Here is a 16,126-nt window from a genome sequence, read left to right as displayed (position 1 = left end):
TACTACTTGAATATTTAAAGCAGTTATTTGGGGTTTATATTATGTTTATATAATATTTATATACAGCAAAATTATAATTGTTAAGATTTATTTTCTAAATCATTTCTTGAGATAATACAGAGGATAGCAAGGAAGTGCATGGCTTGAGTTCAATAATGTATTCTTAATCCAAATTCTGACTCTGCAGGGCCATGGGCCAGTTCACCTCTCTGGGTCTCAGTTTCCCCTTCACGGTGGAGTGATAGGTGGTCCATGGTGCTCACTTTGTGGGCTTCTGAACTTAAGGGAAGATAACATGAACAAAGGCTTGTTGCCTTGCACATAGTGAGAACTTGGTGCTTTCACACTGCTTTCACAGTCACAATTTGGTAAATGTAGTAGTCTGAACCATTGGGGAGTAAAAGTGTAAGGTTTTGGAAGCTTATTCTGAAGACTTAACACCTTCAGTACTAGTATTCTTAAACCTATCAACAGAAAACTTTTTTATGAGATTAGAACTTTTTTTTTTTTAACGTTTATTTAGTTTTTGAGAGAGACAGAGTGGGGGGGGGGGTGGGCAGAGAGAGAGGGAGACACAGAATCCAAAGCAGGTTCTGAGCTGTCAGCACAGAACCTGATGCAGCCTGACGCGCGCTTGAACTCATGAACCACGAGGTCATGACCTGAGCCTAAGTCGGACGCCTAACCAACTGAGCCACCCAGGTGCCCTGAGATTAGAACTTTTTACAAGCTTGGAGTTCTTATTTCCAAGAATTCTATATTTTAGAGGACTAGGAAAAAGGTCTAAGGATGGAACTGATAAAGAACAAAGCTCTAGTTGTGGCTGGATTGGTTGCAATAACCCTGATAAACCAAAATACATAGCTCAAGGTGATTAGAAGGCAGAGTCCTTAGGAGAGGACACTACCCTTTTCTTGAAAGTGGCATATATGTCAGAGCTGATTTTTAATAGTGTTTAATGGCTAAAGGAGGAAAATTGTATATATTTACCTACAGATTTATATGTAGGTATTTGTTTTATAGACTTTTTCTAAATATATCTAGAGCAACGATGTGATGGTTCCAGGGCTCAAATCAGACTGCCTAGAGTTGAAATCCAGTTCAGCTTCTTCTTACTGGCTGCATAACACAGTCATTAACATAACATAATATTAATCTATCAAATGGACCTAATAAGATTATATATTTCATCATATTGAGAATTTAAATAAATACATGTAAACCTCTTAAAACAGTGCATGACACCTACCAAGCACTCTATACTGGCAGTTTTTACTGTTTTTTTAATCAAGGAATATTTGTAGACTGCATATGGAATACTGATCATCTAAAGTTACTTAGCTCCACGTAACTATATGAAAGTACTTTTATACATTTTAATAAAATATTCACACAGAAATAACTTTAAGTATTTAGACATACTTTGGATGAAAGACTTAATAATTATTACAATATAGATTAGGAAGACATGCTATCTTCATAATTGATTTCAAATTATGTTTGCAAACTAAATTTATATCTCTGGATTATGTTTAGAGCCAAAGAAACTGACGTTTGACCTTGCTTGAAGTGATTGAAATATTCTGTAATAGATACTGTATTTTTTTGAGACTTCATTCAACTTATAGGCACTTAAAGTACAGTTTTTAAAATTAAATAGACCTGATTTTTTTTTTTTTTGATATTAAAAATTAGCTTCAGGTTTGAACATTTTCTTTTTCCTTCTAGGAAATATGTCAGTATTGAGTTCACCCAGGCATCAGAGCTGTATAATGCATGTTGATATGGATTGCTTCTTTGTATCAGTGGGTATACGAAATAGACCAGATCTCAAAGGTCTGTATTCTTGTTCATATTTTAAGAAAACTTGATATTGTTATAAATATATATTCTAAGGGATCATAAAACCTTCAAGAAATATTATTTTCATTTTCCTTGGCAAAATAAATCCCTGCTTCCAAGTTTTCTGACTCAGTTAGCAAGAAAGATAAAGGGAAATTAGAAACATTTTGTTCTCCCTGTGGAGGTTAGGTCTTTTAGGGAAGAATACTCCTCTTCAGCTGAAAGATCTCATCTAAGACTAATAAGACTGGTACCTGCATTGGGCATTTTCTATATTTTTACATATTTACTGTTACTTGGTTATTAAATAGAAATTTTATGGTAGCATCTTCCGCAGTTTGGGTCCATGTGCTTTCTTTCTCTTGGGTAAATAACTTGATTAACTGTTCTGATGATGCTAGTGCACATTCCAACTTTTTGGTTTGAGAATAATTTTGCATTATTGAATATTGCTGAGATATACTGTCATCTTTGTTTTAATGGAATTTCAGATATTTGTGAGTTAATCAATACTTTTAAAAACATTTATTCTGGATTTTTCAGTAGTTCTGTCTGTGCTTGAAAGATGTAACTATTAGCATTTTCTTCTGAGAGTCTGTTCTTTTTCAGGAAAGCACAGAAACTGCTGGGTTAACACCAGGGCTTTATTTGTGTCATGAATAGCTACTGCTTCAGCTTTGAAGGGAGTTTAGAATGTTTAAAGAATTGAGTTTAGCCTGATGAGTCACTCTGATGGTAGTATTTTTTATCCTCACAACAAATGCATTCAGTAACATATGTATGAATGATGCATGGTATTGCTTTAAGAAGTTACAGTTCTTTTGTAACTTAATGCATACACAAGGAAATGATACCTGAAAGATTTTATAACTAAACCAAAAACTGAGGCACTGTATTCTCAAGTTTATTATATAGTAGGTCAGATTGTGGTCCCTTTGCATATATATTTGTTTCTCTTGTTGTAAAATTGAAAGATTGGATGTTACCTTACTTTTCTGATACCAGAAATATAAAAAGTCCAGATGTAGTTGGTTTTCTTACCCTCTCCCACCATTCCACTTTGAATCTAGGATCTGAGTTGACTCTTCTCTACTGTAAGAAACCAAACAAAAATCATGAGAAAGGAAGTGATAGCGTTTTAACTTGAATAAATGTATCATATTGTCATAAATAGTTTACTTTTTGGAGGGTGTTGAGAAACTTAGATGATTTTTGTATGGTGATTGAGAATGTTTAAAGATACTAGCTCCTTATGGATTAATGTCTAAAGCTAAAGAAAATATGTCATATTTTTAAAACTTTTGAAAATGTTTCCTTTACATATTGCCATGTTAACATTCCTATATTTAGATTTAAAAATAATTTTTTTTCCTCACAGGAAAACCAGTGGCTGTTACAAGTAACAGAGGCACAGGAAGGGCACCTTTACGTCCTGGCGCTAACCCCCAGTTGGAGTGGCAGTATTACCAGAATAAAATCCTGAAAGGCAAAGCAGGTACAAATGAGCTCTCTTTGAAGTCATAATGCTCCTGTTGAAGACGTCTGGATTTTGCTGCTGGTATTGTCATTACAGAAATGAAAGAGTTGAAATAATTAGCTTTTTCATTCAAGGGTTTTAAAGGTGTCAGTGACATCTTAAAGCAAAATCTGCATGCAATACAAATGACTGGTTTATAGTCCTGCTTTGTTGAATTGGATGATGATATTTTCCTGGGATAGAAAAGAATGTTTTATAGGGTGTGATTAGTTTGCTTTGTGTATATTTAGATTGGGATAAAAATAAAATCATGGACATCATTTTGTGGTGGTCTCTAGACTCAAGTTGATTACTAGTTGTTTGGTCACTGATCAACAGTAAAGACACTAAAGATTTGTGTGAGGCTGTGGAATAAGAAATAGTAGGACTTTATTTATTGGAATAAGAAGATAAATACTAGGAATCATTCCCCATATCTTTGTTGAACCTGTTTGAACATTTTCTTGCCTCACTGGCTTTTGAATTTTTTGCTATTAATAAAAATCATAAATTATACTGATCACAGTATTAACATTTTTATGTCTGTTTTTTCCCCCTGAGTAAATTTCCTGAGAAATATTTGATTAGAAATTAAATTCTTTGTCATTGATCAGTTTCCTCTTGAATGTCTGCAAAACCAAAAGTTTTTAAAAATTAATTTTCCAGAAGAATATTAATCAGAAAGTAGTCAGAAATATACAGTGGAATGGAAGGCAAGCAGTTAAATTTCATCCTGATTATTTCAGGTTCCTAGTTTTCAGTTATAAGAATTTGGGATTATTTTAGAAATGATCTCATAGAAATTAAGGCAGAAGGAAAGCCACTGGACATATCTGAGGAGTTTTTTGGAATTACAGTCTTTTTGTTGGTCGTGATTATCTGTTTACATGGTATGAATACAAAAGACAATAACTAGAGATAGAACTTTATGCTTCATGTGTACCTGTATTTTCCAGATTTCCTTTCTCTTGGTTATTTAAATCTTTTAAGAGATTTTTGACATTCCAACATTTTGTGTGTCATGAATAGATCTTGAAGTAGTCAGTATTGAGCTTAAGATTTAGTTGTATTGTGGTATGTGGCAATATGGGTAGTTTCTTAAGTATTGGTAGTATGGTTTTGTGCTAGGTTGGTTTCTAGAAAACAAGTAAGTAGCTTAAGGAAATGCATACTTGTCACATTGGGCAGTCAGTGAAAAACTTACTGAATGAGCGTTGAAAGAAGAAAAAATACCATGGACATACCGTTCAGTAATGTCTGTCAGTTATGCAGTACTCCGTTTCTCTGGTGGGTAGAATCTTGTGTTTGCTACACACATCTGTATTTCAGCAGTCTCTGCCTGGAAGTTTGGCCTTGGCAAGCACACATCCCTTAGGAGTAGCAGAGAACTAGTCCTCTTACATCTTTCCTTCCTTCACAAGTGATCTGACCACACACAGTTTATTAACAGAATACAGTTGTTGCTTACTTAATTATCTTCGTCAGTTTAGCCACTGGATTTTCATAACACTGTAATGACCTTTTATAATTCACATCCCCTCCACCTCTACATGTGGGTAGGAAATTGGAAGGTAAATATTAAGAGAAATGTTGAAATTTCACTTGACATTGAAAACTGTCAAAAATAGTTTTTCTGTCACTAGAACAGGTGAATATAATACTTTGCATTTTATATTCTTTCTTTAACTTGATGTCATTCACTTTTATGTCCTAAGCCTTTGACCCATTAGGAGCTTACCAAAATATTTGTAACATAAAATGAACAGATTGTTCTTAAAGTTTGGTTGCAACTAACCTTGTACTTAGAACTTGTTTTTTCAGTGCCTTTGTTCTTCTTTCCTTGTTACTCCCTGATCTTTCTTTCTCTGTGTCCTTATAAGACATGACATCAAATTTTAAAATATCGAGGATCAATTTAGGAATTAGAATCTTTGGCTTCTGCACACTAGCTTTTAAAACAAAAAAATCAGTTCTGATTTTTCAGCTTGTACGTCTAGGCAAAGTATTAGAACAAATAGCATCTTTAGCCTTTTATAGATAGAAACTTTAGTTTCTTATTCGTCATATTAAAAAACTCTTTGTCTAAATACACCAGCATAACCAAGGGCTTTCCATCCATGACTTCCTTTGGAAGCTGCTTCCTGAACAGTACTCAGCAGTGACGCTTCTCATTGAGGGGACCTCATTATTTGGAATCCATTTATACTCAAGATTTTGTGGTTGGGGCCTTTTACCCTTTCCTGGATTCCAGGATGCAGATGTTTTCTTACCCCTTCAACAACTTCAGTGTTCATTCTAAAGAACAACAGTTTTTAAAATCGTTTTAGTCATAGATTTATTCTCAGCGATTTCTTTTTCACAGACTTGGGTCCCGGCCTCTGATTTCTCCAACCGTTCCTCCACATTCTCCATGTGCCCGTCTAGTTTGTCAAGTTTTGATGAGCAGTTCTCTACTTTGCCCTCCAGTGAGGACAGTGTGTCCCTGAATTTCCCTGAATCTCCCTTGAAGCAACTCACTGCGCTCGTGGAGGGATCCCTGCACTCTGCTGCACTGTGGAAAAGGTCAGCCAGCCCAGTGAAGAGAAACCCGAGGTGCTGCCTCTCAGGCAGGGCATTGGGAGCACAGGGAGCACAGACACTGTTCTCACCTCCAGCATGACTTTCCTGTGATTTTCCAGACAAGTATCGTAGATTATTTAACTAGACTTTCAAATAGAAGTCACCTAACTCCCCAACTTTCAAGGCATACATAATCATGGTTATACCTGTGAAAGGCAGCTGGTTGTGGCTCTTCAAGCTTCAGCTCTCTTTGTTGTTGTTGTTGGTTCAGTAGCAGCCTCTCTTGAACTATGATACTGACAATCCTGAAATTTCCTAAAGATTTTCAGCTTAGAATAATGGACTAAGCTGATAATATTTAGCCTTCTAAGATGCTTCAGAAAAATGGGGAAGTCTGCTCTGCACTCTGTTTTTAATGTATCATAGTATAGCATATGTGTATCATAATATATCAGAAATCATAGCTTAAATTTTATACTCTGCTGTTTTAATTTTTGAGGCAAGTGGGATTTGAGCCCATTAAGATACCAGTCCTTTCAGTTTGATTTGGGTTTATGCTTTGTGTGTTTGGGTGCCGGAATCCAGAAATACTTACGTGGGTTGCATAGTTGGGTAAAAGATGTTGACAGTTTCTGGAGTCAAATCAGGAAGACTTATTTTGGCCCATAAAGCCAGATACTTTGCCATGTGTTCCTGGGGGTGCTTTAACTTGGCTGATTTTTCATGGAACATTGTGTCTCTGAAATATGCAGAAGAGAAATCCTGGGTTTGCTAGTTATATATTATACTCAAAATAGGTTTGTCTAGAATTAATTGAAGTGGTATATCTTGGCTTGTTTTACTAACTACTGGTATTTTTGTTCATAATACTAGAACTATGGCTGAGATTGTGTTTCAAGAATATATGTTTTTAAAACATAGTCTTGGAACTTAATATCCCAAGAGACCAAGAACTGAAGTTGTGTTTTAATCTTTCTCAATTGCTAGTGAAGCTAAAGGTGCTAAAGGAGGTAAAATGGCGTGCAGTCAGTACTCTCCTGATAGGTGCTTTTATAATCTTGTGTGAAGCTGTAAATTGGGTTTGGATATTAAAAGATACTAGTGAGTGGTACTGTTTAGGCTAGAGTTGTATTGTGTAAAGCAATTGGTATTCTGATCACACCTGAATGTTTTTAATTGAACATGCATTGTTAAGCCATTGAGTAGAACTTACTGAAAGGTGGGCAGTGTTGTGAAGCTCTTTTACCCGATGTGTGTTCAAAAGAAAAACCTTAAATTTAGGATGAAACCTCTTTCTGGTATGCGACCTACTGAATTGGATCGAATGACTTACAGGAAATTGGTGTTTGTTGAGCATGTTGTTCAGTAGCTTTAAGCTTTGGAGGTAGTTTATTTAGGAAATAGCAAAGAACATTCAGAGAAATGTGTATTTTCCATTAACTTAAGTTTCCCATTACAGAGAGCTGTATAATCCTTTCAAGGCTAAAAGAGGGATTCATCTTCCTGATAACTTTTCATCCTTTTCATCTCAAGAGACTGTTGAAGAATGTTTTATATTTATCTTTTGATACATTGTGTAAAAAAAGAAAAAAAACTAAAAAACTCAAAATCTTTACTAAAGTGAACACTTTCAATTTATTACACATTTTTGTCTGACCGCTGATGAAGTATAAATGGAAGCAAACCATTTTAGAGCTATAAGTTTTCTTTTATTAAGTAAGGAGACCAATACCAGTGGATATAACTATTTGGAATTTACTATGCATTTATATATGAAAGGAATGGAAAATACATTTCTTGAATGAAAGTTGAGGAAAATGAGTTTCCAATGTATAATCATTAAATTTTATTATTTTTAAAGCAAAGATACCAGATTCATCAATGTGGGAGAATCAAGATTCTGCACAAGCAAATGGGATTGATTCTGTTTTGTCAAAGGCTGAAATTGCCTCTTGTAGTTACGAAGCCAGGTATGTGGAAATTAAGTCTATTGTAATACTTACGGATAGTTAATCATTTTTACAGACTCTTTGAAGTGGATTCAGACGTGCCAGTCATCCCTGTATTACATGTTATGGAAAGAAATATTTCAAGGCTTAGTCCCTTCAGTTCCTTTTTTCCTTTCACAAATGCTAGATAACTTTAAATAAATACCTTACTTTCCTGATGAATCGGTAGGTCCTACAGTGGAAACCAAAAGAAATTGGGCGTTGTCACTTTCAGACCATTGTCTTTTGAAGGATAGAATTAAAGAATTAGATATTTTTTACTATTCATCTATTCTCATCACTCCTTTTTATAGCTAAGAAAAATCCCTTGCAATTTAAAACTCGTAATACATAACATTTTCTTAAAATTTTTTGTTAAAACTTGATTGTCTATTAAATTACAAGTAAATAATTGCGTATTGGCATACCCAATAACCTCCTCACTTAAAATTGCAGACTGTTGTCAACTTGTTAGTACCAACTTTGTGTGTAGGTCTTTATCTTACAGTAACCTTAAACTCTCATTACAATGGGCTCTGTTAGTACAGGAAGAAACAGACATTATGTATGTGTTCCTCACACTTAAATCATTTAAAACTAGGAGTAATAATGATTAATTTGAAAGAGCTGCCTCTTTTTTTTTTCTTTCCTGATAACTGACACTTTCTACCTTTATAACATTTACATGACGTTGGCAAGCGTTAAAGTATTTAACAATTATAAAAACAAAGAGTCCTACATCAGTTATATTTTTCAGTCTTTTTTACTTATGCCTTTGTCATTCATACTTTTCTTTTTTATTGAGATATAATTGGCATGTAACGTTATATTAGTTGCAGGTGTATAGCATAATGATTTGATATATGTAACATTTTTCAGTCCTAATTAAAAGTTGGGGTTGTTCAAGCAAGTCTAATAGAAACAAAAGATATTTCAACATCATCTAACTGAAATAGTTTAAAATCTTGCCAGTTATTTTATAAAAAGAATACTTAAGAAAACTTTGAAATCAAACATACATAATTATAAAATATTTTAAATTATTTCCCAATTATGACCTGTGAAACTTTTACTCCTAGACTGACTTTGCCTTTCTTATTGACAGAATTATGTTTTAACCTTTTCATTGTTGATAATGCAGCCCAAGAGTTGAAAATTTACTTGAATAAAAATGATAAGTCCGATACAAATGCATTCTGGATTGTTATATTTTTATTAAGCCAGGCAGTTTAGAGCTGATTTTGTGTTGTGCTCAGTAAGTCTGGCTTTTTTCCCCACTGAGTTGTTGGATGATGACTTGTGCCTCTGGTGTCTGGACAGTTGTGTTCACATGTGGAGGGCATGGGGAAGCTCAGGAATACTCTCTTGGTGTTTGAGTTTTGCTCAGGGCTGAAGTGAAAGCCCCACCCTCTCTATTGCTTCTGAAGGGTGTCTCTTCTCATTCAGCACCCCAGGCTGAGTGCTGGTCAGAGGGTAGCAAGGCTGCCTCGGGGGTAAAAGTGTTTCCTGTTCCTGATGGCTTTGGACACAAGTAGCCACAGCTGTAGGAGGAGCTCTAGGAGCTCTAGGCTTCTTTCGGTGTTTGGATGTTGCAGTCGTATTGCATCAAAGATAGTGATTGTCAAGCTGAATGTATTACAGAATAATTGGTGTTACGATAATATGGTCCAAATACTATGCAGCAAGCCAGTGAGGTGGTAATTGTTTAAGGAGAAACATAAGTGATGAAAATGAATTTGAGTATAAGTTGGGGGAAGAAAAACCCATAAGAGTGGGGTTTTATCTCTTATTGTGATTTTCCTTTTGTAGAAAGCTGTTAATAGAAAGTCTCTAGAAAACAATTCTTGGATACCCTTTTCTTGTCCAATAATTATATTTTCCTTAGGTGAGAAGATTTGTTAAAAATTTCTCACATTTGCATCAGAGAAATGTTTTTAGGGTTGGAGTAGGGACTGGATATAGGGATGGGCCTCCCAGTTTTATCCATTGTTGAGTTTCCAAAAGACACAGACTAATAATGAGGTCAGGAAGGGATGGTATGTACACATGAGGGTAGAAATTATGGAAAGGTAGAATGTATATACGAAGGCTAGAATATACATTACTGTTAGTAGTTTTACTCATACTTAACAGAGCAAGATTTATACATAAGTGAGAAGGTAGATATATGGATGAATAGGAAGTGATCTATGAATATGCGAGAATCACATATTTTTTAAGATCAATCATTTTTAAATCTCTGTTTTCATGCACTTTTGTAAGGACGCTTTACTGTTCTTATAGTGATGTGGATACCTATTAGCATATTGAATGGGCAGTGACATACATGTGCAGTGTAAACCTGCAAATAAACAATTTTTGTGGCACACACTGATAAAGTATTGGTAGTTTATTCTCTGTGGGATCTAGTTGACAGGAATAGATAAGCCACTTGTAGTGAAGGGTCACTATAATGTTTTGTATTTGCCTTTACTCATTTATTTTATATGAAACAAATCCACTTTCCCAACTACCAACTCAAGAGAATTTTGCTTCCTTCCCTTAGTTATGGGAACCCTCTTAGGTTCCCTTAGGTTTTCCTTTTTTGTTTGTAACTTCCCTAGTGTTTAGTGGCTCCTAAACATTTCTCTCCAAGATGTATATGTGCACAAGTACATAAATAGATGTCTTTTGTTTTGCTAATAAGTAACATATCCCTGAAAATTTTTGAATAAGTGAAAAAATAGGAAAATACAATTATTGTAATTATAAGAATACAGTATATAGCAGTTATGTAACACATTCTTTCAATAATGAATAATTACCTTTAATTTGTAAGCTTAGCTTTTGCATGCTGAACCTACACATGTAGCATTATTGAAAATGTCTTAAACTGTATGTGTTTGTATATAGACTTCAAAACTTTTACACACACACACACACACACACACACACACACACACACACACGTCCTTGCTTTACTAAACAAGATCCATTGACTATGATCTATTATTTGGTGGGTGAGTGTAGGGAGGGTAATCCTTGTGAACGTCATGGGGTCTGTTTTGTTTACCATGTTTGGTTTTTTTTTTTTTTTTTTTTCAACGTTTATTTATTTTTGGGACAGAGAGAGACAGAGCATGAACGGGGGAGGGGCAGAGAGAGAGGGAGACACAGAATCGGAAACAGGCTCCAGGCTCTGAGCCATCAGCCCAGAGCCTGACGCGGGGCTTGAACTCACAGACCATGAGATCGTGACCTGGCTGAAGTCGGACGCTTAACCGACTGCGCCACCCAGGCGCCCCTTGTTTACCATGTTTTACCTACCACCTCGCAAAATACCTCAGACATAAATTTTTGTTGAATGAATGAGAAAATTTTCGTTGCCATACTGTATGTCAGTCAGCACTTCTTTTACTGTCATTTTTCCTTCCTATTCTTGTCTACTAGGAGCTTTGAAGTCAGATAATTTATTACTGTTTTTGTGTCCATCAGAAATGCATACGATTTTGCATTTACTTCTGAGTAGCTTGGAGGATTCTTTTCCTTCTTGGCTTTCGGTGGTGTGAGATGGGGAGGGTGCCAGAGATTTCTGAGTAACTGAAGCATAGTATTTGTATATTGTTTCTCAAAACAAGGCACACTACCATGCTGAGTAAGCACTTAGTAAATATTTATTGAAAAAATGTATAGAATAACTGATGTATTTACACAGGAGTATGTAATCTGGTGAAACAGTGCTTATTATTTTGCTTGTGTTTTTATTTTAGTATTTTTTCTTGGTTTCATTACAGAGTGTTAAAATGGAATTTTACTAATTATATATAATTCCATAATTACAGTTTTGTGCTGAATGCTCCAAATATCAAAGGTAATGTGGGGCATTGAGACACGCAAAAGATTTAAAATTTACCATTTTCAATTAGGTCCCTCAAAGTTCTGGAACCCTGGCTCCTGCCCAGAGTGATGTCCTACCATATACAATGCTGTTGGCATCTCAACCACTGTGGAGCCACTTCAGGAGCATGGAATTGGTCAATTGGGAATTGGGTGGTAATAGGATGAGTACATTTTGTCTGTTTGTCACATAGCACTGTTTTGTGTAGTTCTTTCGTTTATATTCTTTGTCTTTGGGGGATGAACCCTGGCCAAACCGTGCCATGTGTTAGGGGAAGAAAACCTCTTTTTGACAGCACATTCCTGCTCTGTGGTGGTTGTGATATCACCAGCATATGGCATGCTGGCATCTCTGCAAAGGGGCCAGAGGTCTGAGTCTTAGGAGAAATCTTTAGATACAGACAAGAGCCAAACCTGGTCTTTTAATAACATATTTTGGCACATTTACACATGTCATTTACACTAATCAGTCAATTGTGCATTTTTCCTTTGGGGGGGAAACAAACTTGAAGTTTTATTAATGCTTGTTGTTTATCCCTAATGAGAATTGAGTTAAACGAAAAGTATATATTACTGGCATGGGGACATACTGTCAACATTTGATATTTGATTTTGCATTTGAAAGTTATTCCTAGTATAACATTCATTGTGTTTTATTCTTTCTCTAGACAAGTTGGCATTAAGAATGGAATGTTTTTTGGGCAAGCTAAACAACTTTGTCCTAATCTTCAAGCTGTTCCATATGATTTTCATGCATATAAGGAAGTTGCACGAACAATGTATGAAACTTTGGCAAGGTACAGCATATACCACAGTCACTTTCATGTCTGTTCTTTTACTTCTTATATTTAATAATGAAGAGAATCCAGCTTTCTTTAGGGTTGGCAGGGTCATATTTGCTAGACTCTTAACCTCTTTCAGTGTCCCATTCCTCAGCAATTCCAATAATCAGTAGCTCAATCTTAAGGGACATGTTTGCACTTCTCAAACTGTTCAGGTGCTTCCTGATAATAGGTATAAACGGGTTCTCTGCCTGCATAACTTTAGTTAAGTGGCTCTCGTTTTCTTCCCTTGGAACCCAGACAGATGAAAGATTGGCATTTTTTCACCTAATTATAGTTTCGTTTATGATTAGATAAATGGGTTAACAAGTGGAGACTCTAAAACCATTTATCTTCTAAAATCATTAACCCAGACAGATGAAAGATTGGCATTTTTTAACCTGGTTTTTTTCTTTTATTATGTTTGAATTATAGTTTCGTTTATGATTAGATAAATGGGTTAATAAGTGGAGACTCTAAAACCATTTATCTTCTAAAATCATTAGGTATGCCAAAAGTTAGTTTTTAAGTTTTTAGTATAGTTTCAGGGTGGTTGATTAGTTGGCTTGAGAAAAGGAGGTTAATTTTTAGTTGTAGTGTAGGTATATTTAATATTAATTCAAAACTCAAAATTTAAAATAAATATATTGTAGGCCATGCATGGTCTGAAGCAGCAGTCAGCATATTTTTTTCTATAAAGGGCTAGAAAAGGTCTGTCCCAGCTCCTCAACTGTGAAAGCAGCCACAGACAGAAGTATTAGTGAATGGGCATGGCTGTATTATCGATTTACCAAAACTATTTGGACAGTAGGCCAAGGTCTGTTGACCTTTGGAGTATATTAATGTTCTAAGAGATCCTTCTTGTACCTCTGTCTTCACCTCTTCCTCTCCTTTGTTACACATTATTTTGAATATCTATTTATTATCTATTAAATGCAAACAGTTGTTGATGGTGCTGGTCCTACAGAGAGGAATGAGATTCAATCTCTGTTTGATCAAGAGAGAGAAAATAAAAGGAACAGATGACGGTATCTGGCATTAGTTTGTGGGTCTGAGTGCTGAATGATAAGCCATTTATAATCACAGCTGTCCTTAAGATCCCACATATGGGAATGTTGGTGTTACCAAGTTTTTAAATCCTGTTCTAGAGCTGGGGTCAATAGAAGCATCCAAATAAGGGCTGAGAATGGATGACTGAGCTGGGTAGTGGTACAACTGTGTTTTGAGTATCAAGGCATTCAAGCAACTGTCAGCCTGAATCTCACATCAGGAGGATTTGAGAGAGAGCCATGACACATACTAGTCCTGAGATAATTTTAGTTTGTGCAGACATTGTCAGTGACATGTGGCTTTGCTATGGGAAAAAATTCAGTGGTGTTCTCCTTTCACTCTTTGGAAATCCTGCCTCGGCTTCATATTCTCCATGTTTCAAGTTAGCTTTCACTCTGAAGCAAAATTCTTCAGATCAGGTGCACCCTTCTGCTCTTACCTTTATTTAAGTGTAAACAAAACACTCATTTCTTAAATGAATACAGATATTCAATATTCATTAACCTGATTTGTAACCTGCAGTAAGATGTGGGTGAGATGAGGCATAGTATACCTTACCATGTAGATTATTAAAGACACATTTTTGACCTCGAGGCCTTTCCAGTTGCCTTACATTTGTGGTCCACATATTGGATTAGCTTTGGAGCCACATGACAACTCTGCTTTTCTTTTCCTCTTCTGTAGCTAATTAAAACAAGACCTTTGTGTAGATCATAACCAAAACCCAAAGTATTTTTACATTCAGGGAATGTCATCTGTGTTCTTTTAGACAGGTATTTGGGGTGATTGACCTTTATATCCTTTATATCCTATCCTATATCCCTATCCCAGGTCTGCTACAATGAAAAGTATTTAATTATGGTGTTTTTGTTTAGGAAATCATCAGTTACTTAATTTGATTTGTGTAATTTTTCTGTCCATTTGGGATTCTGATAAACCATGTTTGAAAATATTTTAGATGTTCTGACAGTTCTAATTCACCCACTAATTTTTAGATGTTCAGAGTTTTACAGTATAGAGAAACTGGAATAGTAATTTCTGTTGTATTTTTGGTAGTTATAGGAAATGAGAAAATACTAATTCGTTTTACAGTTAAAAGTTAGGTGACTAAATAGTGGTACTTGGGTCAGTTTAATTAAAATGCTAATACTGTTTAGCATTTTAAGTCTTATTAGGAAATGTGAAGAAAGATGCCATAGGAAGGCTGGACTTGGTGCAACATTAGTGTCTACTAGATGGCAGGCTGCGCCTGGTTCACTGCCTTTGCTCTTTTGTTGATAGCTACACACATAACATCGAAGCTGTGAGTTGTGATGAAGCACTGGTAGACATCACTGAGATCCTTGCAGAGACCAGACTTACTCCTGATGAATTTGCAAATGCTGTCCGCATGGAAATCAAAGACCAGACCAAATGTGCTGCCTCTGTTGGAATTGGTTAGTGTACAGCTTATCTCATATGATTCATTTTACTCAAAGTATTGTTTTGTGATCACTGAATACCGTTTAATATTTAAGAGTGATTTTTTTTTTTTTTTAGATTTTGTTTTTTTTTTTTTTTTTTTATCATACCACATAGGCCCCTGACTTCTAAAACTGTTCTTAGTATCACTCATATTTGTGTAATACGTGAGATAAAAGTGTTAGAAACGTAAGTCAGTGATTGATAATGGTATCTTTCAGATAAACAAGTTGGAATATTTTAGTTTTTCAAAAAATGGGGAGAATTGAATTCAATATTTGTAAACATACTCTTTAAAAAACACTTTCTTTCTTACATGTGTGTTAAAAAACACATACTCTTTTTTAACACTTCCTGAGAGGAGGAGGGGGCATGCCACACCACACAGGGCCACATGGAGAAGCCCCCAGTTTTGGTCAGGAGGCAGAAGCAGGGTGAGAGGAAATCCTAGGCCAGAGCCTATATTGGGGTTTCTGTGGGAAAAGCTGGACAGAGCAGAGCAAACAGCCTTGAATTGGCTACTGTGGATAATCCTGTGGTTTTAGGGCTATATGCGGAGATCTCTAGTCCCCTGGTACCTTGGCCCTGGGATGATTTAGGGGAGGAAAACACTGTTTTTGTGTGTGAGCTTGATGAGATGGTTGTGGGTGGCTGGCTTGCATATGAGAGATGTTGATAGGTGTTGATATGACAGCTGTTTGCTGTCCTTAGGAACCAGCTAGCCACTCTCCCCAGCCAGCAAGATTTTAAAGGTGTCAGAACATGGTATCATAAGATACAGAAAATAAAAAACATGATTAATACATTCATAGCATTCTTCCTGTTACTAGCTGGCCTACCTTTATCCTCCCATGTTTGGCCCGCAGATCCTTCTCAATATTCATTTAGGGCTTATTTTCTGTATTCCAGTATCTGGCATGGGTTTTGTTTGTTTTAACTTGTACTTCTTTCTAATTTACAGGTGTGACAATGTGAGTACAGTACATTCTTTTAAGTTTAAGCACATAATTAAA

The 16,126-nt window shown here is 35.6% G+C and overlaps 1 protein-coding gene across 9 annotated transcripts in view; it reads left to right on the top strand.

Moving 5' to 3' along the window:
• Positions 1 to 16,126, top strand: part of REV1 (REV1 DNA directed polymerase) — a 91,661-nt gene that overhangs the window by 56,251 nt on the left and 19,284 nt on the right. For 7 of the 9 annotated variants that reach the window (XM_040454018.1, XM_040454017.1, XM_040454020.1 and 4 more), the window contains 5 exons: positions 1,729 to 1,836; positions 3,221 to 3,337; positions 7,779 to 7,887; positions 12,450 to 12,578; positions 14,934 to 15,088. In XM_040454018.1, the coding sequence (XP_040309952.1) occupies positions 1,729 to 1,836; positions 3,221 to 3,337; positions 7,779 to 7,887; positions 12,450 to 12,578; positions 14,934 to 15,088 (618 nt within the window). Of the gene's footprint in view, positions 1 to 1,728; positions 1,837 to 3,220; positions 3,338 to 5,737; positions 5,921 to 7,778; positions 7,888 to 11,823; positions 11,938 to 12,449; positions 12,579 to 14,933; positions 15,089 to 16,126 lie in introns of those variants that run through there. The other 2 variants (XM_040454024.1, XM_040454025.1) reach the window with 2 other exon arrangements.

Source organism: Herpailurus yagouaroundi, unplaced genomic scaffold, assembly GCF_014898765.1.
Source record: "Herpailurus yagouaroundi ecotype Mexico unplaced genomic scaffold, PumYag 210, whole genome shotgun sequence".
In the NCBI taxonomy this organism is placed as follows: Eukaryota; Metazoa; Chordata; class Mammalia; order Carnivora; family Felidae; genus Herpailurus; species Herpailurus yagouaroundi.
This window is presented reverse-complemented; position numbering and strand designations above follow the sequence as displayed.